The 26,569-nt window shown below is 41.7% G+C and overlaps 1 protein-coding gene across 8 annotated transcripts in view; it reads right to left on the reverse strand.

The window, feature by feature from the left end:
* The window catches only part of LMNTD1 (lamin tail domain containing 1), a 475,792-nt gene that overhangs the window by 306,301 nt on the left and 142,922 nt on the right, over positions 1-26,569 (reverse strand). For 7 of the 8 annotated variants that reach the window (XR_004540206.1, XM_033953392.1, XM_033953395.1 and 4 more), the window contains exon 6: positions 1,360-1,485. The exons of the other annotated variant lie outside the window; for it this stretch is intronic. Coding sequence is in view for 6 of the 7 variants with exons in the window: in XM_033953392.1 (XP_033809283.1) it covers positions 1,360-1,485 (126 nt within the window). In the remaining variant the exon portion in view is untranslated. The remainder of the gene's footprint in view (positions 1-1,359; positions 1,486-26,569) is intronic. 8 annotated transcript variants of the gene reach the window in all.

Raw genomic sequence — 26,569 nt, forward strand, 5'->3', positions numbered from 1 at the left:
GGAGAAAATTGCTAGCTCTCCTCCCCCCCAAAAAAACAAAAACAAACCTCTGTTACCACCTCAAATTGTAATAAGGTCAAAAGCACTTATCCTGCTTTATTCGATCAGATGCATTCAAGATAACAGAAAAATTCAAGAAAGTTATTATTTCTAGTAGGAAAGTGTTTTGATATTTTGAAGTAATCAAGATGTTTCTAAAGTGTTTAGAAAAAGTCTCATACAGGGAAATCTGTTCTAAAATGCATCATTCAAGTTGATAAAAATCATGGCAACAAGTCATATTGTGGGCCACTATAGGAGCTGTGAGTTTGTCCTTTTTCAAGCAGCTATGGTATTCAATTAACCTGGTCTTAATGCTGCGAGTGGTGCATCCCACATATATTAATCCACAGGGACAAGAAATTACATATACCACAAAACTTGACTCACAAGTAGTGTGAGACCCAAGATGGTATATTTTCTTCGAGGTAGGATGGACCCATTGACCACCTGAGAGGGAGATATCACATACTGAAAACTTGCCACAAGGAGAGTGATGGCCATTGCCACGCTGGCAATGTTGTTTCATTTAGAAATCAGAGGAAACTAAATACTCAGAAAGATTTTTTCCACGAGTGAAAGCAATGCATGGATTTTCTTGAAAAACCTGATGAAGTTGCAAAACATGCCAATGGGATTTAATGCTAGCGGCAACTGCAGAACATTGAGTGGAATGGGATAATACACAGATTTGATTAGTTGAAACTTCCTTGCTGCTTCCGGTCAGCATCAGGTCCCGGTTAGCATGCCAAGCCCTCAAGTAAGCTTTGTGAATGACACTTCTTGGGTAACCTCTGGCTAGAAACCTCTTCTGCAAAATTTGAGCTTTTCTCTTGAATTCTTCATCAGAAGCACAGATGCGTCTAGTGCGTAAAAATTGTCGAAAGGAGATAGCTGCCTTCAGCCGTCTGGGATGGCAACTTGAGAAAGACAATAAATCGTTTCTCTCAGTGATTTTGTGGTGCACCTTAGTAAATAATCTCCCATTCTCCAAAATGATACTGTATCCAAAAATGTAATAGAGTGTCTGTAACTGGTCATTGTAAAGTATAAACAATTGGTAAGAGAGTTGAGACAGTTCACAAAAAACTAGGAGACAAAAAATTAGGAGAATTGGTCCAAACAAAGAAGATGTCATCAATAAAGCGCATCCACCCAAAACTTACTGTACCCACCTGTACACCATAACAATAGTCCTTATACCTGTTTTAGAAGGACCTAAGTGCCATAAAGGTACCCAAACTGACTAGATGACCAAGCAATGGAAAAGGTGCTGATACTCTCTCAAAAAAGCTCTGGTTATGTCCATCTTAATCTCACCTGTTTCTCTAATGCAGTAACCTCTGCTGTCAATTCCTCAGTGTGTTGCTGAAGGCTTAGGTTTTCTTCCTGTGCTCGTCCCAACATGATTTGCTTATCTTTTAATTGCATCTTTAGCTCCAGAAACTGTAAAAGAAATGAGGGAGCTCTTAGCCAAGAGCTTTGCACCTTGTTGCAGATTAGAGAACCAAATGCCAACATTTGTAACCCAGGAAGTGAGTAGTCTTCAGAGTTTATTCAGATAACAGATGGCAGTTTTGAAGTGAACTCAAAGACCTCATCTCTTAGGGGGCCTTTGTCAAAGATAACAGCCTTCACTGTATTTTAAAATTTAAAACCACATTTATTTAAGAATGTCTGGAACAACATCACATAGTTTCCACTATACAATGGCAAGTAAAAACAGTTAAAACAAAGGTCTATTCTTTGAACAAAAATATTTATTGCATGCTAAGAATAGCCTAAAAATCAGGAGTCTCTGAACCACAGCATGACTGTCATCCACTGATATGAGACCAGCTGCATTCATAAGAACATAAGAATAGCCTTACTGGGTCAGACCAATGGTCCATCTAGCCCAGTAGCCTGTTCTCATGGTGGCCAATCCAGGCCACTAGTACCTGGCCAAAACCCAAGGAGTAGCAATATTCCACGATCAGGGGCAAGCAGTAGCTTCCCCCATGTCTCTCAATAACAGACTATGGACTTTTACTCCAGGAAATTGTCCAAACCTTTCTTAAAACAGCTACACTATCCGCTCTTACCACATCCTTTGGCAACGCGTTCCAGAGCTTAACTATTCTCTGAGTGAAAAAAAAAATTCCTCCTATTGGTTTTAAAAGTATTTCCCTGTAACTTCATCAAGTGTCCCCTAGTCTTTGTAATTTTTGACAGAGTGAAAAATCAATCCACGTGTACCTGTTCTACTCTACTCAGGATTTTGTAGACTTCAATCATAGCTCCCCTCATCTGTCTCTTTTCCAAGCTGAAGAGCCCTAACCATTTTAGTCTTTCCTCATACGAGAGGAATTCCATCCCCTTTATTATCTTGGTCATTCTTCTTTGAACCTTTTCTAGCACCGTTATATCTTTCTTGAGATAAGGAGACCATAATTAAACGCACTACTCCAGATGAGGTTGCACCATGGAGCGATACAGGGGCATTATAACATTCTTACTTTTGTTAACCATCCCTTTTAAAAAAATTCACTAACCTCATTTTCAGTGGTTAACTACCAAATATTAGGATCTATGCAATATAACTCACAGTAAAAGAGTTTTATCACATTCTTCAGTAAAATCTTGTAGGTAAATTTATAAAACATTACTACATGTAAGCATATTTCTTAAATAGAATGTGGCTGCTCTAAAATTGTGCTAAATATATACCAGGGCTGGCTTGAGGGACTGTGGCACCCTGAGCCACTTTTGCATCAGTCACCCCCCACCACCACTGATCTAGTAGCTCCCCCTCTATCTCAAATTCCCCCCCCCTTTACATTGGTGATAAAGGGCACTAAAATTCTGAATCCCAGACAGGGATTTTAGCACCTTTTGTCACTGGTGCCCTGGGCCAGGGCCTCACCTGATCCATAAGTTGTGCTGGCCCTGATATACACATACAAGTACATATTAAGATAATTACAAGGAAGAACACCAAAATATACAAATGCACTAAGTACAAATGGGATTACAGTTCTGCTTGGAAATGTCATTGAAGAATACTGATAAACACTCTCAATATAGTGTAACAAGCCTGACTCCCGTTCTGGCCTTGTGCCAGTTAAAAGCCCCAGAAATCACCCGGTGAAAATGGTTAAAGCTGACCAGTATGTCCCTGCAGGGCAGGAACAGGACCAGAAAGCTCAGGCTGAGTTCAGACAAGACTTGGTACATAGCCCTGGGAAAAACGGTTTGGTCCCTTTAAATCCTCCATCTTTGAAACTGCTGATCAACAGGTTAGAAGGCAGCCTCAGCTGCAGAAAGCCCTTCCCCCGCGTAGGGCTGGGCTTGGCACAGCAGCTCTTGAGCATTTAGAGAGCTGTCTGTCTCAGAGGAGGGGCAGTCTAAGGAAGCTCTCATGTTGAAAGAGCCTCCACCTCTTCAAGAGCCAGCAGACATGGAAATACTGAACCCAGAGACAGAGGAAGCAGCCCAGATAAACCAGGAACCAGAGGATATGGACTGGAGTGCTTTGCCAGAGTTTGTGCTTCCTGAAGAAATGGAAGTAAGCTGAATGGACTGTGTGTTTGTTTTGAAAAGTTCTCTTTTTCTTGATTTTTGGGGTTTGGATGTTTTGCTGCTGGGACAATTATTCAGCTGCAGAAATGTTTTAGTAGCTGAGAAAGTGAATGGACTATGCTTGCTGAGGACTATGCTTGCTGAGGAAAGAAAGTTGTCAGTAATCTATTTTGTGGCTTGAAAGTTGGGTTTTTTTAAATTCAAGATTGCCACTGCAAGCAGAAGTTTAGCTGCAGTTAGGCAGCACTAGCAATGTCCTTTCTGGAGTTGTGAAAACCCTGAAGGTTGGGGCAGGATTGCCCAACATCTATGTGGTGTGTTTTTGTGGGTCTATTTTTATATTTTGCTTTGGCAAGGTACTACTTTTGAAGGAGTCTGGGACTGGTTTTCCTGAGTTTTAAATTAAATTTTCTCTTTAATAAAATGCTGAATTATGTTTAGCTGCAAACCTAACTTATCTCATGTTCTAGCCTGCCTGAACTGGGTGTTTTAGCTTGGGCATTTTAGCTTCTTATGGTTATCTCAGCATACACAATATTGTATTCCGCCCACCTGGATATGTAACAGAAAGACTGCAGGGCTTAGATAAGTGACCTGTTAGTGACCTGCTAGTGTGAGCTTAGGACCAATGATTGTTAAGAAAAGTAACACGTGAAAAGTTTTTTCTAGAATTCAGTTGTATAGCCAGAAAAATGAATAAATATCTCTGTAACTTCCTGGTTTCGGGACTTCTGAAGCTACCAGCTTGGGGGCTCAGGGGTCTGACCAAAGTGACCTTTCATTTGGTGCATCCGAACAGGGACTTGAAGGTCTTTTGACCGCTGGCTACTCGATTAGTCACTTGTGTCTGGTCTGAGAACCGACCTGTCTGCCAAGCCGGCTGGTCCCTCTCCTTGGGATCGGTAAACCTCGGGACTTGGACCAGCTCAAATGATTAATCGAGTCCTGGGTTAAAGTGCAGGACCTCTGTCTAATCTGGGAGTGGCCACTGAACTGGTAAGTAGAGGAATTTATCATTCCTCTTCTGTTTCTTTAACCTTGCTTTAGTAAATGACTTGATCCATCATTGAAATAGCGGGGAGGGATTCTAGGAACTGTGCCTGTCTATTTGGGAAAATTAATCTGTAGATCAGAAGTTAGACAATAGATGCATCCTAAAAAACAAACAAAAAAAACCCACAACTGTGTAGGTTGAACATTTCAGGAGTCAGGGAATTGTTTAGAACTGGCTATATTTCTATTGTGCTGTATTTGTAAAGGAAGATGGAGGAGGGGTAATAAATATCTGTTGGATTTTTGCCTGCTAGGCTCGTTAATGACTGATGCTGCTAGGTTTCATGAAAGATTAGAGCATGTAATTTGAAGAGAGAGATAGGAAGTGCTTTAAGAAGGAGATAAGAATGGTGCTTAAGTATGTAAGGAACCAGAGTTTGAAATGAGGTGGAAGTGAATGAGTTAAAGGACGTCTGAACAGCTGAACAGTTTATGTGTTTCTAGCTGCTCAGAGAAGGCAGTGGAATCAAGAATGTACGCGTATGTTGAAAGTGTTTAGAGAAGGTATGTGCATGGATTCTGACCTGATTAAAAGGGCTCATGTAGCTGGAATCAGTGAGAAGATGTAGGTAGGATTATAAGGGGCAATGCAGTTGAGCAGCCCAATAGGGAAGAACGAATCTTTTGTGTACAGTGAGAGATTGGAGAAACTGGGCCTCTTCTCCCTTGAAAAGAGGAGACTGAAAGGGGACTTGACCGAAACATTCAAAATACTGAAGGAAATAGACTTAGTAGAAAAAGACAGATTGTTCACCCTCTCCAAGGTAGAGATAACGAGAGGTCACTCTCTAAAGTTGAAAGGGGATAGATTTTGTACAAACATAAGGAAATTCTTCTTCACCCAGAGAGTGGTGGAAAACTGGAACGCTCTTCTTGAGTCTGTTATAGGGGAAAACACCCTCCAGGGTTTCAAGACAAAGTTGGACAAGTTCCTGCTAAACTGGAATGTACACAGGTGAAGCTGGACTCATTTAGAGCACTGGTCTTTGACCTGAGGGCCGCCATGTGAGTGGCCTGCTGGGCAGGATGGACTACTGGTCTGACCCAGCAGCAGCAATTCTTATGTTCTTGGGACTCCCTTTTCACTGTGGAATAATTGGGTTTATTTTGTGTGCTAAATCTTTATTTGCATCAAGTGGGATTGCTTACATGGTTGTATGGGAAAGATGGGTGGGTTAGATGGTCATTAAAAAGTCTATGGTGAGTGTTAATGCCATTAACAAAAGAAAGTTGAAAATTTGTTTCATGCTCTTTTGGGCACCCTTATTTCACATGTTTTAGATACCAACGTTTGTATTAGCAAAAGTAACTTTGTATAGATATGGAGCTGTTCTGTTACCTTTGTGGAATACTGCTATATTGCCTGTAATAAAAAATAAAGTTGTTGTTTTTTTTATTTTAAAGGAGCAACAAAATAAAAACAGAAGGCACAGAGACAAGAAACAGAATGCCAAAGGTTGAGTGACAGCATTTAGCAGATTGTTGCCAAGTCAGTTTTAAATTTAAAGATGTTATCCAATATAGGTTGTCATAACTCCCATCCCAATAAATTGTAACTCTTATAGTCTTTAGTTCCTTTCGACTGAAATGTCATGATGTGAATCTAGTGTGGTAGTATTGGAGAAGTCAGAGGTGAAAATAAAGGACAGCCGTAACAGAAACGAAAAGAGCAAGAGTGAAAAACTGGATGACTATATAATCAAAGCACAGAAAAAAGTAGCAGCAGGCAAAGGAAGATAAAGGGGGAAAGGATTAAGAGGTATAGTGATTAGAGATGAAGGAGACAGCAAGAGAACTAAAGGGCGGCAGGGAAACAGTAACAAGAGTTTCAGGGCTCTTAAGAAATGAGCAGAAAAGCCTCAACTGTACTAGAGTGAAGAGTAATGTGACCATACGTCCCGTTTTCAGATCCCCTGTACCGTTGTCCCCACACACAGCTTCAGGATGCCGAAATATCCCATTATCAGAGACGGCGTCCCGAATCTGTGTGTGGGGACAACAGGACAGGCGATCGCAGAGAATGGGCTCTCTCTCTGCTTCCCCGCCGCCGCAACTACAGGAAAGCAAGGACCAGGCACCGGCCCTCAAGCCTTCTCCCCGACATCAATTCTGACATCAGAGAGGAAGTTCTGGGCTAGCCAATTGCTGCCTGGGTGGCCTGGAATTTCCTCACCAATGTCAGAATTGACTTCAGGGAGAAGGCTAGAGGACCAGCGCCTGAACCTTCCTTTCTTGCGGTTGTTGCTGCGGTGGCGGGTGAGAAGCAGCAGTGGGCTGCGGCAGTGGACCGGGTGGGAGGTTCAGAAGAATCGGTGGTAGGCCAGGCTTCGGAGGGAGGCAGGCAGACAGGCAGGCTGGCTTCGGTGCGGCAGGGAGGAAGGGAGGCAGGCAGGCTTCGGGGGAGGGGTGGGACAAAGGCTGGAAGGCAGTGAGGGAGACATAGGAAGGAGGGAGGGAAGAACATAAGAACATAAGAAGTTGTCTCCACTGGGTCAGACCAGAGGTCCATCGTGCCCAGTGGTCCGCTCCCGCGGCGGCCCATCAGGTCTATGACCTGTGAAGTGGTTCCTGACCATTTCTATAACCTACCTCTACTTCTATCTGTACCCCTCAATCCCCTTATCCTTTAGGAACCTATCTAAACCTTCCTTGAACCCCTGTAATGTGCTCTGGCCTATCACAACCTCCGGAAGCGCGTTCCATGTGTCAACCATCCTCTGGGTACAAGAGAACTTCCTAGCATTTGTTCTAAACCTGTCCCCTCTCAGTTTCTCCGAGTGACCCCTTGTACTTGTAGTTCCCCACAGTCTGAAGAATCTGTCCCTGTCTACCTTCTCTATGCCCTTCAGGATTTTGAAGGTTTCTATCATGTCTCCTCTAAGTCTCCGCTTTTCCAGGGAGAACAGCCCCAGCATTTTCAACCTGTCAGCGAATGAAAAGTTTTCCATACCTTTTATCAGTTTAGTCGCTCTTCTCTGGACCCCTTCAAGTACTGCCATGTCCTTCTTGAGATATGGCGACCAGTACTGGACACAGTACTCCAGATGTGGGCGCAGCATTGCACGATACAGCGGCATGATGACTTCCTTCGTCCTAGTTGTGATACTCTTTTTAATAATACCCAGCATTCTGTTCGCTTTCTTTGAGGCTGTCGCACACTGTGCTGATGCTTTCAGTGTTGTGTCCACCATCACCCCCAGGTCTCTTTCAAGGTTGCTCACTCCTAGCAATGATCCCCCCCCATTTTGTAGCTGAACATCGGATTCTTTTTTCCTACATGCATGACCTTGCATTTCTCTATGTTAAAACTAATTTGTCACTTTTTTGCCCACTCTTCCAGTCTCGTTAGGTCCCTTTGCAGGTCTTCACAGTCTTCCGTGGTTCTAACTCTGCTGCAGAGTTTGGTGTCATCAGCAAATTTAATAACCTCACATTTCATCCCCGTCTCCAGGTTGTTAATAAATATATTGAATAGGAGCGGTCCCAGCACTGACCCCTGTGGAACTCCGCTCGTGACTCATTGCCAGTCTGAGTAATGGCCCTTTACTCCAACTCTCTGTTTCCTGCCTGCCAGCCAGTGTTTGATCCATCGGTGGACATCCCCCTGCACCCTGTGGCTCCACAGCTTCTTAAGCAGTCGTTCATGAGGTACCTTGTCGAAGGCTTTTTGGAAGTCAAGGTACATGATGTCTATGGATTCCCCTTTATCCATCTGGCTGTTTATTCCCTTAAAGAAGTACAGCAAGTTCGCGAGGCACGACCTTCCCTTGCAGAAGCCGTGCTGGCTCGCCTTCAGTTGACCATTGTTTTCTATGTGTTCGCAGATTGTGTCCTTAACCAGTGCTTCCATCATCTTTCCCGGAACCGAGATCAAGCTCACTGGCCTGTAGTTTCCCGGGTCACCCCTTGATCCCTTCTTAAAGATGGGCGTGACATTTGCTATTTTCCAGTCCTCTGGGATCTCCCCAGTTTTTAAGGATAGGTTACATATTTGGCGAAGTGTTTCCGCTATTTCATTTCTCAGTTCTTTTAGTACCGTTGGGTGGATGCCGTCCGGACCTGGTGATTTGTCGCTCTTCAGTCTGTCTATCTGTCTGAGGACATCCTCTTTGCTTACCTCTAGTTGGACCAGCTTTTCATCATGGTCTCCGTTTATGATCTCCTCGGGTTCTGGGATATTGGATGTGTCCTCTCACGTGAAGACTGATGAGAAGAACTTGTTTAACCTGTCAGCTATCTCTTTTTCCTCCTTTACCACTCCCTTCCTGTCTCCATCGTCTAATGGCCCCACTTCCTCCCTGGCTGGTTGTTTTCCTTTCACATACCTGAAGAATGGTTTGAAGTTACTTGCTTCCCCCGCCAATCTCTCCTCATATTCTCTTTTTGCTTTCCTAACCACTCGGAGAGAGAGGCAGAGAAGGGGGGGGGGGGGGACTAGAGAAAGAAAGGCCTGGACCAAAGGGGAAAGCAGGAAGCAGATGCTGGACTATGTGAGGTGCAGACAGAGTAGGAGAGAACCTGAGGAAGAACAGAGAGATGGAAGATCATAACAGAGGAGGGAGAGAGAGGGAGACCTGGAACAAAGGAGAACTGACACTGGATCTGGGGAGGGTAACAGGGAAAAAAGAGAGAGAGACCTGGACCCAAAGGGGATGGGGCTGGATTTTGAAAGAAATGTTGGATGAGAAAGAAAGAAAAATTGGATGCACAGTAAGAAGGAATTGCAACCAGAGACTCATGAAATCATCAAACACCAAAGGTAGGAAAAATGATTTTATTTTCAATTTAGTGATCAAAATGTATCAGTTTTAAGAATTTATATCTGCTGTCTATATTTTTCACTATATTTGTCTATTTTTCTATAGTTACTGAGGTGACATTGCATATTTTAAAGTCATCTGCCTTGACATTTTTTTAAAAAACACACAAAACTCGTAAATAATTAACATTTTCTCTGCGTACAGTGTACTTTGTTTTTTTTAAAATTTTATGTTTACCATTATGAATTAATAAGATTATGTGTACATGAAAAATGAATGGAAGAAATTGGGGGCAGGGCTAGGGTGGGATTGGGGGTGGGACTAGGTTGGGATTAGGGCGAGGCTGAATATGAATAGATGTCCCATTTTGATGAAAAAATGAAGGGTCACATTAGTGAAGAGGCCCCGATGCTCAAAAGCTTGCTGTGGAAGTAAGTCTTACTTCCAAGGCAGCTCAGCCTCTGATGCACAAAAGGGTTCTTGGAGGCTTATACCAATTACGGTAGCAGCCACAGAGAATTCTATTCAAATGCATTACAAGGAGCTTGATGATGGAGCGCAAACAAAGAAATAGAGCAAGAGGGTGAAATATAAGTAGACAGAGGCAGAAAAGAACATTAAGTGCTACTTCCATGCCCTGAAAAAGTATTATAACAGATGCAAGGTCAAGTGTCAAAACAGGACAGACACATCAGCTCCACATAAAAACACGTGTCTGGTTGATGCATATGTTGTAATACATTTTCTCCTTTTTTCTTTTGTGTTCTCTGTGGTTGTTAAAATTATTGAAAAAATAGCACTTTAGTGTTCTGCAAAGATCTGCAAAGGGGGTATAGCTTTGTGAGGGGCATGAGCGAGCCATGGGAGGAGCATGAGTAGGCAGGGGCATTCTCTTAAAATATGTGCAGTGTTACAGAACTCAGGAGATCCGTGCCCAACACGTGCATCGGGGGTTACATCTGGTTTTAGCTGGTGTAACTCCTCGTGCCCAAAGTTAAGCATGAATCCTGGTACTACGAGAGAATGTCATTGAATGCCAAATTTTGAGCACCATTTATAGAATTTTCTCCTTAGTGCCAAAATATAGGAAACCCCTTTCTGGAATAGAGATGACAGTGGGAATAACCTCAAATGTACTAGACTAAAGAGAATGACTTGGCACAGACACAAGGGCCCTTTAAGAGACGGTCAGTGGTGCATTTCTGATAGAACTTCAGTTTACAATGAAGAAATTTTATATTAGGTGGATATCCAATTTATAAAAGAATAATGATTTTGATGTTCTTTCTTTCTTTCTTTGTGGCATGCTGGAAGGACATTGTGAACAGCCACCAGTGTCAGAATACACACAGTTCTTAATACAAATTCTGGGGCCATCATTATCTAGATCACATCTATTCAAGGCCACTTAAGTATTAATCATTGTGAATCAGTGGTGATTGGTGATTAGAGTCACATCATGGGAAAAGACAGGCTAAGGCTGGACTTCAGCACTAATTACTGACAGAGACCCCACCCTGGCAGAAAAGGAATCATGTCCTTCTCATATCCTTCCCTTTTATCAATTAGTCTCCCATTCTCCTTGACAAAGACCAACTCAGTTTACTGCAGAGTGAGAAACAGACTCGTGCTATTGAAACCAAATTCACACAAGGTTTAAAAAAGTATTTTAAAAAAATGTTTGCTGTAGCTTGACATGCATCTCAACTGAATTTCTGTGAAGAGTTATCTATTTTCCTTCTAACATACAATAGGCGCACTGTTTTTTGAACAAACTGCATTGTCTTTTTAAAGCAAACTTCGTGTCAAACTTTTTGAGATGAATAAGATAGATATGCATTTGTTTTACACCTCTACCACAACTTTATAGTACTAATGTGTAGAATACTTTTTCTTTTTTTTTTGCATTTTAAGGATATGTAAGTGCTTTACTTTACAGTCATTCTTATATTCCGCAATACTTTTCAGTTTTATGCGCATTACAACTGAAGCACAATCTGGTGAATTACGTACAATCAGTTACTAATACCAAAGAGTTATCGATAACACAGGTAATATATATGATACAAAAAAATTAATTACAATCGGAGGTATAGCCTATTAAGTAGTGAAATATTTTTTAGAGAAATTGCACAACATTCTACTAGATAATCAAGTATTTCTTAAACAGATAGGGGCTCATAATCAAAAGAGAAAAACATCCAAAAACCGGCCTAAGTCGGCACTTGAACAAACATTTCTCAAAAACGTCCAAGCGCCTAAAATAAAAATGGGTTTTGTATGTATTTCTAAACGACCTAGGTCTTCATAGTGCTGCTCAATGTCCAAAGCTAAATGGGGCATTTCGGGAGGTGTGTCGAGGGCGGGAGTTGGGCGGGATGTGGCCTGGCTTAGACTTAGTCGTACAGCATGTATAACCAAAAGTTATACAGCCCAGGATCGATGGAACTTGGACGTTGTGACTTAGACCATGTAAAACATGGTCTAAGTCACAAAAATCCACCTAAAGTCACCAGATAAGCACTGCAAACACATAACATGGACCCCCACACCTACCCCAGTGATCACCAACCCCCCCCCCCACCCCCATAAAAATTTTATTCACAACTTTAAATTTCAGCCTCCAGACCATCATCACCTGGCCACCTGGCATAGGAAAGCCTAGTCGTCCAGCCCAGAGACAGCTAAAGCCATCTTGGGGGTGGGTTAGGGACCCATAGAGTGGAGGACCCATGCCCATAAGCCCCTGTAATCACTGCAGGATTGAAAATTTTAAATAAACTTGTATTTATAAGGACAATAGTATTCTTTCGGCCACATGGAAAACCTTACAATTTATCAATAATTTAACATCTATACTGGTACAACAGTCCACGTGTCAATCCTTATGGTTGAACTCCAAGATTCAAATTGGCGAGTCTAAGATCCTCTGGAAGCACTGGCTGCGGTCAGGTATACGTACTTTAGATGATGTGTTATTAAATGGAAAAATGTTTGAGCTTTCACGACTGCAACAATCATTTGGTATTACGAAGTCTCAAGTATATAAGTGATTGCTGTTGAAGCAGGCCATTAAGAAAGGATTCCCTAATTGGTGAAATTTAAAAAATCTGTATAGCATACCGGTTCTATGCTTCCAGACAGATTTGCTAGGGCATCAGGCAGCCAAGTGGTATAAATTAATATCTGAATATTTGAATAAGAAACCAAAAACTAGTCTAAAAGACATTTGGAGCATTGAGATAAAGCAGCAGATTTCTTCTACTTAATGGTTACGGATTTGGTGTTGGAGGATGAGATGTACAGCGTCAGCATCTATGAGACAAACCTGTTTTTTTTCATTACACAGATCTTTTTGAACCCCAGTTTGTTTGTAGAAGTTAGATAGTTCTAAATCTAATAGATGCTGGCACTGTCATCTTGAAATAGGAACACTGGATCATCTGTTGTTCTATTGTCCTTTGATACTCAATTTTTGGAAGTTGATATGGGGACATATCAATAACATACTGTAATCATCTGTGGGACACTATTGCATATTAAACCCCCATTGGACTGGTATAAATGCCGGCTTTTCATTATCGTGACTGGGATTGCCATGCAAATGGTTACCCTCAATTGGAAACATTGGGATCGGCTTAGTTTTACCTTTTGGTGGGCAAATTTATGTTTGTGTTATAAGTGTAAGAAAATGAATGCTGACATGTTGGGGCATAATAATTTATTCAGATTAGTTTGGGGTCCATTAACAACTTTTGTTACTTCGGTATAGTTGTCTTTTACCTTTAATTTCCTTTAGATTTATACACACATCCAGGGAAGGGGGGGGCGGGGTTATCTCCTTTGTTTTATTTTATTCCTTGATTGAATGTACTGTAAGGGAGGGGGTAATTCATTTTGTATTGTTACTGATGGATTGTAAGTGCTGATTCTGATTATGAATGTATATATAATTTTATGCACTTCGTATTAGCCTTGAAAATTTAGTATTATTGGTTAAAGTTCAATATATACAACAGATGTCTAAGGGCCTGTTTTACAAAGCCACGCTGGTGGCTGCAATGCGGTAATGGCCCCGAAGCCCAGAGAGATTTAAAGGGCATCGGGGCTGTTGCCGTGCGGCTTTGTAAAACAGGCCCTAAATTAACTGCCCTTTGGAAAAATCATCTACAAAATTATAACACCTTTTGAAGGGCATATGAAATCTGGATTAATTCCCAAAATGATAGTCCCAATTTATTTTTGATATATAATCTTTTGCCCACATTTTATGAATCCCCTGTGCACATCTTTCTACTGGGGTGGGGGGGGGGGGGGCGGATTGTGAAATGGGAGGGTGGAGATATATATTAAATTAAACTAAAGCTGAACTTTGTATACCGAGTCATCATTCTGAGAAGGCTCAACTCAGTTTACAGCAATTAAATAAACAGGGAATAATTTACTAATTATAAATAGAAGATAATAAAATTTCAAAATAATTAATTTTCAAAATGTTTGGCAAATAGAGTAGTTTTTAAAGATTTACGGAAAAATTGAAACGAACTGGAACTCCTTAAAAAAAAATGGGAGATCATTCCAGAGTTGAGAGAATTTAAAGACCAAAGATTGACTGAAGATCTTGACTCCTATAATCCTTTTTCTAGAAGGATGGGAAAGTTTTAAATTGTTGGATACCTCTTGCAAAAACAAAGAAGCTAAAAATAAAGGCTTAAATCTATAAACCAAATTAGTCTCCCCAGTTCATGGTTTCAATTCTCAGGCAGATAAACACTTTAAGAGATAAAAGTCAGTATTTTCTTTTAGAAATTTAATTTATTTAACACCCCTCCCCTTTTTACAAAACCGTAGCGCAGTTTTTAGCACCGGCTATAGTGGTAAAGGCTCCAATGCTCCTAGAATTCCTCTGATGTTCCTAGAATTTGGAACGGTTACCGTCGCGGTAAAAGGGAAGGTTATTTATTCAATTTTCTAGCCCTTTCTCCCAAAAGAGCCCAGAACGAGTTACAAGTTTACATACATAATAAAAGGTTAGCAACAAGATTACAAGTTAACATACAAGGAGATATACATAATAGTGGTTAGCAACATGGTAGCATTGTGACAAACCAAGCACCCGTGTTGGATTTGCACCTAGAACTGCCAAGAAGATCCTGTGCAGAAGAGTTGACCAGATCAGCTCTGCTGAGCCGGTTGAGACTGACCTTGTCCTTATTGCAAAAACAATAGTAATCTGGATCAGGCTGTTCATGAGCAGGCAGAAATATAGCATTTGCACCCGGGCAGTACGTCAGCTAGAGCAGTTAAAGCCAAGGTAGCTGTGCCTATGAGATTAAGGCAAAACAGACAGGGGAAGCTGGAGCTTAGTCAGCCTGCTGTGAAACCAAAGCCCATCCCCCTCTACAGGCTGAAGGGGAATAGCTTTGGTCTGGTTAAAGGCAGGCTGTAGCAAGCAGTTGGGGGAGTGGAGAGTGACATGGCAGAAACACTCCAGCAGAATAAAGCAAAGCAGGAGCCTTGGGGGAGAGGAGGCAAACTCTGAGGTCCTAGACTGGCTCATGCAGGAAGTAGAGGAAAGTTGCCCCACTGCCAACTTTCCTGCTCCAGAGGATTTGATGGAAATGGAAATCCAGGAAGCCTGCCCTACCTCAGAGAACCAAGCAAAGCTCATGGAGATTAACTGAGGCAGTGAGTAGCTGTGAGACAGCTGGTGTTTTCTTCCTTTCAATGTATGTTTGGTGTTTTGGTGGACATTATTTCTGGCTAAGAAGTAATTACTTACCTGGATTTTTCAATCTGCTAACTGTATGTTTAGCTGGTGCCAAAGAGCACTGAGGCAAAGTGAATGTTTTGAATACTAGATAAAACTCACTGTGTTTGCTATTGCTGAGAAGTAATCACAGAAACGCATGCGGAGGCACCTTAAGCACAGATACATGGAGGCGGCGACCATGGTGGTGACTCCCCCTTCACGCCCTCACTCCATTTAACAGGAGCAAGGCGAGCTTAAAAATAGCAGAAGCAGGTATACCGACGCACAGCATCCGGACTGTGGATGGCGGTTGTTCAGGCTGGGGAGGAGGCAAAAGGAATGATTTAAGGGTAGGTGGGAGAAGGGGGCTGGAACTGAAGCGTCTCAGCTCATGAGAACAAAAGACAGACAGGGGGCCAGGGAGAGAGACAGACAAAGAGGGCCAGGGAGAGAGACAGACAAAAAGAAAGAAAGACAGACAGGGGGCCAGAGAGAGAGACAGACAGAAAGACAGACAGACAAAGTGGGCCAGGGAGAGAGACAGAAAGAAAGAAAGAAAGAAAGACAGACAGACAGGGGGGGCCAGGGAGAGAGACAGACATAAAGAAAGACAGACAGACAGATAGGGGGGCCAGGGAGAGAGACAGAAAGAAAGAAAGACAGACAGGGGGGCCAGGGAGAGAGACGGACATAAAGAAAGACAGACAGACAGATAGGGGGGCCAGGGAGAGAGACAGACAGAAAGAAAGAAAACAGACAGTGGGCAGGGAGAGAGACTGACAGAAAGAAAGACAGAAAGACAGCAGGCAGGGAGAGAGACTGACAGAAAGAAAGACAGACAGACAGCGGGCAGGGAGAGAGACTGACAGAAAGAAAGAGAGACAGACAGAAAGAAAGACATACAGACAGCGGGAGGGAGAGAGACAGAAAGAAAGGAAGAAAGAGACAGGGGCAGGGAGAGAGACAGAAAGAAAGAAAGACAGACAGACAGACATATTCTAGCACCCGTTACTGTAATGGGCTTAAAAAGTAGTATATATATAAAAGAACTCCATTATTAAATAGGATAGACCTGACCCATACAAACAGCAAACATACTAAGAGACATTCACTCCTAAAAAAAAAACCCCATCCATTGTTAAGCAGGATAAATCTAACCATACAAACAGTAAACACACCAAAAAGCATTCATTCCTAAACAATAATACAAAAGCATTTACTCCTAAATAAAATAATTTTTTAAAATATATATTGAGCTTTTAAAATTTTGCAGGACTGCTGACTGATCTAGAACGGGGGTCCCCAAAGTCCCTCATTGAGGGCTGAATCCAGTCGGGTTTTCAGGATTTCCCCAATGAATATGCATTGAAAGCAGTGCATGCACATAGATCTCATGCATATTCATTGGGGAAATCCTGAAAACCCAACTGGATTCGGCCCTCAAGGAGGGATTTTGGGGACCCCTGATCTAGAACATTTAGAGTATGAGTAATATTAAATTAATTTAAATTTTGCCCGAATGTTTCATTAAAAAACTGTATTTAACATAATTTTGAAGGACTTTAAATTTGCCTCTAATCTTAACTCTCATGACATAAGATTTTGAGAAGAAAGCAGAAAAATGGAAGAAAATTCAATGTTAAAAGTTAATGCCAAAGATGGATGTAGCCAGTTTCTCCTATTACTCAAAACATGATGTAGATAACAGTCAAAAAATGACAATGCTTCCATATGCTCAGAGGTGTGAAAACTCTATCAAGGGGTTTTCTTGGTTTTAAGAGCTTATTGTCTAATCATTGCATAATTTTTGCTTTGTCAATAAATAGCTGTACAAAAAACGTGCTTAATATTGTACAAACGCTTCAAAAACTTGTTTTATATTGTTCAAATGTTATTCAATTTTTCACAGCTATTTTAAACTGACCACTAGAAAGAATGATGTCACTTATCTTAGTTGGTAGGGGGTCCCAACGCGGCCCCACTTTGTTATCTGCTTCAGGAGACCTGATTCGAGGAATTCTATAGCACTTCACTGGTGAATCAAATCACCAGCGGAAACCGCACTGTGGTCAGGTTTTCAAATTGTCAGCACTTCAAGCAAAAAGACTTCAATGCTCTCACTACGGGGTTCAGTTTTGAGTGGTAGGAGAAACGCTGTATAATTGGATCCATTGGTATACCACTCGTATACTGTTTCTCATCTTTTTTGTTCCACACAACTTACCCTGTTCAATATTATTAAAGATGGATGTAGGGCAGAAAGTGAAGGAGAGAAAAACAGCAAATGAATAAAAAGTCCCTGGCAACACAGAGCACAGATAGAAGGAAGTGCAACCAGAGACTGGGAAAAGATGCATGTGTGACCAAGGCCAGGTGTTCTGGTAGGAATGAATGTTGAGAAGCATACAGTGTAGTTTAATTTTGTGGTTAACTATTAAGCATTGTTAATAAGATTATATTGTGTGTTTATATATGAAAAATGAATGGAAACAATGGCGTTATAATTAGTACTATTATGGGGGGTGGAATCTGGGGAAGAGCTTGGGTGGGTTCTAGGGTGGAGCTTGGGAAGAGTCTGGGGTGGAGCTTTTGCCCCCCCCCCCAACAAAAAAAAATGTTCTGCTGCCTTTGGGGACAGGCATGTGGGATCCCTTAGGGAGAAGAGGAGATAGTGGATGGTGTGGAAGGGCAGACTAGATGGACCATTTGGCCTTTATCTGCTGTCATATTTCTATGTTTCTAGTTATTCACAACACTAGATATTTGGGCTATTTGAGATAGGTCTTGTAATAGAGGGGATATATATTCTGTAAAATATATATTGGATTGGTCCATATGATCATTACCAGCCCTTAAATGGAAAACTGGTTGAATGTGGTGGAGGCAGTACTATGTACTGATTACAATTGGACTATGAAGACATGCAGGAAGCCTGCCTGTCACACATTCAATGTAATCAGAGTACTCCAGTAATAAGTATTTGAAAGGTTACAGATAGGCTCTCTGTAAGCTCAGTCACATTACTTTTACCAGAAGTAAGCAGAGTTTAAAAGAAGACAAATACAGAGCAGAATTCCTCTAGTGTACGACTGATAAGATAGATGGTGCTCTTCACAGTAAGGGTTTTCTAATCTGATCTCATAGGTTCATGCACAGTAGCTAGTGTATCTTTCCCTGACATATTCCAGAGCTACTGTGGATGAAAACAGGAAGAAAATATAAAATCTTTCCGAGCATAGGCAGATGATTAAATACAGCAACAGAACTTCCATAGATAACTCAGAAAAACAGCAATAAGCGGTTATCAAGGGAGGGGAGACACATTTCATGAGCATTCTGTATTTTTCACAGTTCGTGGATGAATGGGTTTGGAAACTAAAACATTTGAGTCGTTTTGAAACAGTTTTAAGAAAACACAAAACAGTAATAAAGAAGGATTTTAGGGACACATCTATCTTCCTTTTCTCCTTTTTTTTATTGGGAGAGGGGAGGGGTAGTTTTATGACAGTACCTAGATAGTTTGCTGCATCTGCTTTATAAAGGCAACATATGAAGCCAGGGGCCGTTATAAAATTGCTTCCTCGAAGGCTCCCACACAAAAAAAGAGGAAGGAGAGACTTTGTGTATGTATGTGCTGGTATGAATTGGTGGGTATGTAAGTAAGTGCTAGCTAGCCATGTTTCCACTCTGCCCAGTCTCCAACCTGGGAATATGGGTAGTATCAAATAAAGGGCTCCTTTTACAAAGCTGTAGTAGCGTTTCTCACATGGCATAGAAATTGAATGCACTACACTAAAACAGGAGATACTAACTTTCCAAGTTTCAAGTTTATTATCACATTTGATTAATCGCCTATTCCAAATTCTAAGCGATGTACAAATCAATAAAAATCACAATCAAGGGAAACAAATGTAGTTCAACTAAACATGATAAAAACAACTTATTCAAACACAATGAAACAATAGGAAAGACAGGAAAAGAAATACAAACTAATTAATATAAAAAAACAATTAAGGGTTGAACAGTATGGACGGGAAAGACAAAACTGATAAAAGGTTTAAAAGTAAACAGAAGAGCAATAGGCAATTCATTTAGATATTGAATGCATCTTTAAAAAGAAAACTCTTGAGTTTGCTCTTAAATTTTTCCAAATTCTCTTCCTCTCTTAAGTAAATTGGAAGTGAATTCCATGTCTGAGGAACCGTAACAGTAAAGATAGATTGCCGTCTTGTGTTGATAATTTTAAGAGAGGGAATGACCAACACACCAGGAGGGAACCGACAGTTGGACGACAGAAATCACCAGACACCATGGAACTAGGACCTTGCGGAGGACCTGGGCAGGCAGAGGAGGAGGAGATCCATCAGAGAGCCAGGAGAAAGGACTAGCGAACTGCGCAGATGACACAGACCTGAGACCAGGGGCGGAGACACAGCAGAGCCCAGAGGACGGACAAACGGACTACACATATGACACAGATCTGAGACCAGAGAGACAGTTGAAGAAGGGGAGATCGGCTATTGTGGTCGGGGACTCAATCCTGAGAGGAGTAGACAGTCACATAGCCGGAGGGAGAGAGGACAGACTGGTAACATGTCTCCCGGGGGCAAGAACAAAAGACATCATCAACAATATCGAGAGGATCCTGGAGGGAGCCGAGACTGAGGAGACAGCAGTAGTGATCCACATCGGAACCAACGATATCAGCAGGAGAAACTTCAACAGGACTACACTAACTGACCAGTTCAGGACCCTGGGGAGGAAACTGAGACTAAGGACAAGGAAGATAGCCTTCTCAGAGATCTTGCCAGTACCGAGAGCGGACACAAAGAGACAGAGCGAACTACAATCAATTAACTTTTGGCTGAGGAGATGGTGCGAGGAGGAGGGCTTCCACTTTGTTAGGAACTGGACTACCTTCTTGGGGAAGAACAAGCTCTACAGAAGAGATGGACTGCACCTTAGCACAGCTGGGACGAGGATGCTGGCACGCAACGTCCAGAACGTCATAGACTTGGCTTTAAACTGAGAAGAAGGGGAAAGCCGATAGTCGACCTGACCTCGACACATCGGACATCAGTACCTGACAAAGATACTGAACTGGGACATTGTAAAAGAGGACTCGGGTCTGAGGGTGTATGGGTTGAAAAAGGACCTAAAGACGCATTGCAGGGATCGAGGGCACAAATGGACCAGGTAAGCGGGACCAATACAGAACAACAGGAAACAGAAGGGCAAAGTCATTGTGAAAAAGAGCCCAGGACTGAGTGGGAATTAGGAGAGCAGGAGGCGCAGGGGAAACAGGCAGAGGACGTCACACACACACAACAGGAGGAGGACGAAGCTCAGGGGCTGGCAAACCATGAGGGAAACTGCAGGAATACCAAAGCACAAGGGAAACAAAGAGAGAGGACAAAAAACTGGGTCTTAAACTGCCTATACACAAATGCTAGGAGCCTGAGGGCCAAAATGGGAGAACTGGAAATCACAGCCAGCAATAAGGACCTAGACATAATTGGAGTCACAGAAACGTGGTGGACCGAGGACAATCAATGGGATGTGGCCATACCAGGGTACAAACTATACAGGAGAGACAGGACACATAAAAAGGGTGGAGGAATAGCGCTGTACATAAAAGACTCCATACCATCAGCCAGGACGGAAACAACAGTACGGGCGGATGGCCTGGAATCACTATGGGTTAAGCTACAGGGAGGAGCAGGAGCAGACATTAAACTGGGTCTGTACTACCGCCCACCTGGACAACCGGAAGAAATCGACCAGGAGATGGAGGCTGAACTGAAACAGGTATGCAGAAGCGGAAATGTGGTGGTGATGGGGGACTTCAACCATCCTGGGATAGACTGGAGTATTGGGCACTCAAACTGCGCAAGAGAGACAAAATTCATAGAAGTCACGAGGGACTGTTTCATGGAGCAGCTGGTCACGGAACCAACACGGGGCGATGCCACTCTTGACCTAATCTTTAACGGACTAGGGGGGCCAGCAAAGGAGGTGGCGGTATTACCCCCACTAGGTAACAGCGATCACAACATGATCCAGTGCAAGCTTGAAATTGGATCATCAAAGGGGAAAAGAACCACAACGACGGCACTCAACTTCAAAAAAGGAAATTATGATGCCATGAGAAAAATGGTGGGAAAGAAGCTCAAAGGCAACATAGGGAAGACGGAATCCGTAGAAAAAGCCTGGACCTTACTCAAGGAGACTGTGCACGAAGCACAAAGCATATGCATCCCCAAGTTCAGAAAAGGGTGCAAAAAAAATAGAACAAAAAACCCAGTGTGGATAACAAGTGCAGTGAAGAAGGCGATAAGCGACAAGAAAGCATCGTTCAGAAAATGGAAAAAAGACCAAACAGAGGAGAACCAAAAAGGGCACAAAGAACACCAGAAAGAGTGTCACCGAGTGGTTAGAAAAGCAAAAAGAGAATACGAAGAGAGACTGGCAAAGGAAGCAACAAACTTCAAGTCGTTCTTCAGATACGTGAAGGGGAAGCAACCGGCGAGAGAAGAAGTGGGACCATTGGATGATGGAGACCGAAAGGGAGTTGTAAAAGAAGAGAAAGATAGCTGACAGGTTAAATGAGTTCTTCACGTCAGTCTTCACGATGGAGAATATAACCAACATTCCAGAACCCGAGGAGATCGTAATAGGAGACCAAGAAGATAAGCTGGTCGATTTAGAGGTAAGCCAAGAGGATGTACTCAAGCAGATTGACAGACTAAAGAGCGACAAATCGCCGGGTCCGGATGGCATTCACCCAAGGGTACTCAAGGAACTAAAAGACGTAATAGCGGAGCCACTTCGACAGATATGCAACCTATCCTTAAAAACCGGAGAGATCCCGGAGGATTGGAAAATAGCAAATGTCATGCCCATCTTCAAAAAGGGCGCAAGGGGGGACCCGGGAAACTACAGGCCGGTGAGCCTGACCTCAGTCCCGGGAAAGATGATGGAGGCACTGATTAAAGACAGCATCTGTGAGCACATCGAAAAAAATGGGCAGCTAAAACCAAGTCAACATGGCTTCTGTAAGGGTAGGTCATGCCTCACAAACTTATTGTACTTCTTTGAGGGAGTGAACAGCCAGGTGGATAAAGGGGAATCTATAGACATCATTTACCTTGACTTCCAAAAAGCCTTCGACAAGGTGCCACACGAGAGACTGCTTAAAAAGATATGGAACCACGGGGTACAAGGGGAGGTCCACCGATGGATCAAAAACTGGCTGTCAAACAGGAAGCAGAGGGTTGGCGTAAAGGGCCACTACTCAGACTGGAAAGGGGTCACGAGCGGAGTTCCGCAGGGGTCGGTGCTGGGACCGCTCTTGTTCAATATCTACATAAATGACCTAGAGGCGGGAACTAAGTGTGAAGTCATTAAATTTGCAGATGACACCAAACTATACAGCAGGGCTCAAACCAAGGAAGACTGCGAGGATCTCCAAAAGGATCTAACGCAGCTGGAAAAGTGGGCCGAAAAATGGCAGATGAGCTTCAACGTGGGGAAATGCAAGGTCATGCACGTGGGGAAAAAGAACCCGATGTTCACATACAAAATGGGGGGAACACCACTAGGGGTTAGTAACCTGGAGAGAGACCTGGGAGTGATGGTAGACGCAACACTGAAGGCATCGGCGCAATGCGCCACAGCCTCTAGGAAAGCAAACAGAATGCTGGGTATCATTAAGAAGGGTATTACAACCAGGACGAAGGAAGTTATCATGCCGCTGTATCGTGCAATGGTACGGCCGCATCTGCAGTACTGTGTCCAGTACTGGTCGCCGTACCTCAAGAAAGACATGGCGGTACTTGAGGGAGTACAAAGAAGAGCAACCAAACTGATAAGGGGAATGGAAAATCTCCCATATACCGACAGATTGAAGCAGTTGGGACTTTTCTCCCTGGAGAAGCGAAGACTTAGAGGAGACATGATAGAAACCTTCAAGATCCTGAAGGGCATAGAAAAAGTAGACAGGGACAGATTTTTCAAATTAAGGGGCACCACAAGCACAAGGGGGCATTGGGGGAAATTGAAAGGGGACAGGTTTAGAACAAACGCTAGGAAGTACTTTTTCACTCAGAGGGTGGTAGATACATGGAACGCGCTTCCAGAGGCTGTTGTAGACAAGAAAACACTAAATGGTTTCAAAGAAGGTTTGGATAGATTCCTAGAAGAAAAAGGGATTGGGGGGTATAGATAGGTATAGACCATTGCTCAGTCAATGGGCCTGATGGGCCGCCGCGGGAGCGGACCGCTGAGCAGGATGGACCTATGGTCTGCCTCAGCGGAGGCAACTTCTTATGTTCTTATGTTCTTATGTTCTTATTTGATCTCAATAATCTAGATGACTTATAAATAAAAGCTGGGGTTTTGAATATTACAGATTTGAAAGTAAGCAAACATAATTTATATAGAATACGATGTGCCACTGGAAGCCAATGTGCTTTATTAAGTAAGGGGGTTACATGATCAAACTTATTTGCTTTCATAATAAGCTTAATGGAGGCATTCTTGATGATCTGTAGACGCCTAATTTCCTTTTGCGCCATTCCCTTAAATAAGGCATTGTAATAGTCAAGTTTTGAAATAACCATTGAATGAATTAGAATATTCAATGATTTCAGACATAAAAATTTAGAAATTGAGCGAATTTGGCGAAGTCTGAAAAAAGTAGCTTTAACAACATGACTATCATGGTCATGGTATAGTCATGTTATTAATATAGTCAATGAACTCCACACTCTATTAAATGTATTGCTAAACCCCAAACACTTTTTTTTTTTTTTTTTTTCAAAACTGCCAAAGCAGATTTTAGCACAGGCCGGCATGCTGAATGCTCTGCCCTGCTCCCGACACTCAGAGTTCTTATGAGTGTCAGGAGCAGCGCAAGCATTCAGCACGCTGGCCTGTGCTAAAAACCTCTTTTGCAGTTTTGTAAAAAAAAAAAAAAAAAGTGTTTGGGATTTAGCAATACATTTAATAGAGTGTGGAGTCCATTGACTATATTTGTAACATCATAATAATTGTAATGTATTTATTTATTTATTTTTTAGGTTGATAGAATTCCTTACACATCCAGGGGAGGGAGGGGGGAGGGAAAGCTATTTTGTTTATTAAAATACTTAATTATAATATTATAATTACATAATTTGTCTTATTGTAGTAATTTGGTAAGAGGGAGGAGAAAATGATTGTTCTAAGTATAAATTTTATGTTTAACAATGTGTTTTATGAAATATTTATTTTCAAATAATTTTATTGCATTGTCAAAGTTTAAAAATCAATAAAGATTTATATTAAAAAAGGGGGGGGGGATATATGCACTAAAGTTAACTGGGCACCAGTCTGATATTAGTTTATATCATAAGCTCAAGATTCAGACTCCTGAGGCAGGCCATGGTGGCCGAAACACGTACGTGTTGAGTCTTGATTGATGTAATAAAGTCATTGAGCAGCTCAGGTTATCTTTGTTGTTCTTCTTGTCATTCTACCTGCAAATTTTAAGTTAAATCTCTTGGACTTAAAACCAAATTCTTTAGATGATTTTTTATCTCAATGGAATGATTCTACTAAGCTTTTAATAGACAAATTAGCACCAATGCAAACAAAATTTATTTCTGCACAAAAACAGTCTAATCCTTGGTTTACTGCTGAACTTGTTCTAGTTAAAAAACAACTTCGGTCACTAAAACGTAGTTGGAGAAAAGATAAGATTCGGCCCAATTTTGAAGAATTCAAAGAACACTCCAACATTTATAAAGAAAAAATAAAGCAAGCTAAAATGAAATATTATTCTGAAAACCAAAAATGTCTCTATGCTCTACATTATCTTAAAGTCGGTGACTCCTACATTTAAAAAACAAGTTCAGTCTTCTAATTCTCTTCCTACAGCGCAAGAACTTGCAACTTACTTTATAGAGAAAGTAAAAAATATTAGGGAAAATTTAACTATGAATAAACAGCCAACTCTTGCTCAAGAGTTAATGGAGCCAACATTATCACTATCCACGAAATGTGCACAATTTCATCTACCTAATCTCGAAGAACTTGAATCTCTTATTAAGACTATTAATACAAAGGGTACGCAATCCGAATCAATTCCCCCTTATATTCTTAAGCGGTATTTTGCTATTTTTGACCCTGTAATACTTGTTTTAATTAATGAAAGCCTACAGCAAAGCTTTATGCCTATGGCTTGGAAGAAAACAATTGTCCTATTATTAAAGACCAAAAAATTAGTGCTGATGAGAAAACAAATTATAGGCCAATTTCAAATATCCCATACCTAGCAAAACTAACGGAGAAGATAGTATTTAACTAAGTATCGAAATTTGTAGAACAAACAAATATTTTACACCCAAATCAAACAGGCTTTCGGCAATATCACTCAACTGAACATTCACTGATTGGCATGACAACTTCTATACTCTACTACCTGGATCATCATACATCTGTTCTTTTGATTTCAGTTGATCTTTCATCAGCTTTCGATACAATTGACCACAATCTCTTAATAGATAGACTCCAATCTATTGGCATTACAGACCAGGTCTTGCTCTGGTTTAGATCTTAGCTTGACAATCGTTCTTCAATTGTATCCTTTAATGATACAACTTCTGCTAGTTTTTCAGTTTCGTATGGTATTTCACAGGTATTCTATTCTCTCTCCTCTTCTGTTCAATATATTTCTTGCACCTCTTATGACTCTGCCAATCTATTGGCTTTACTGTATTTGCTTATGCGGATGATATACAGCTTTTACACCCACTGGATCCCGACACTCATAAGAACTCTATGAGTGTCGGGAGCAGGGCAGAGCATTCAGTACGCCGGCCTGTGCTAAAATCTGCTTTGGCAGTTTTGAAAAAAAAAGGGGGAGGGGGAGAAAGTTAGGTTAGTTAGCCAGTTAAAGGACTGAAAATCACAACTGGCTGGTAAAGTAGGAGCTTCACCCTCAGCCTGCCCCTAACCTAACCAGTCAATGGAAATGGTCAGTTAGTGGCTACATCCAGCAGTACTAGTCATTTAAGTGCTGCTGAATATCAGGTGCCAGCTTGCTCGGTGGGGTTTAACCAGGCAGGAGCCTTTCCTAAACTGAATTGAATTTCTTCTGGGGCATATTAGCAATCCATAAATACTAATGTAATGTAATTATCATAGTGAAAAATATAGTAACATAGTAAATGACAGCAGATAAAGACCTGAATGGTCCATCCAGCTGCCCAACCGTACATGCTCAATAAATTAATGGTTTAGTTTAAATTATTATTTTTCTTAGATATTTCTGGGCAAGAACCCCAGAGCTCTGCCAGGTACTGTGCTTATGTTCCATCTATTGGAGTCTCTGTCAAAGCTCACTCAAGCCTATCTAAACCAT

This window comes from Geotrypetes seraphini, chromosome 7 (assembly GCF_902459505.1).
Source record: "Geotrypetes seraphini chromosome 7, aGeoSer1.1, whole genome shotgun sequence".
NCBI lineage: Eukaryota > Metazoa > Chordata > Amphibia > Gymnophiona > Dermophiidae > Geotrypetes > Geotrypetes seraphini.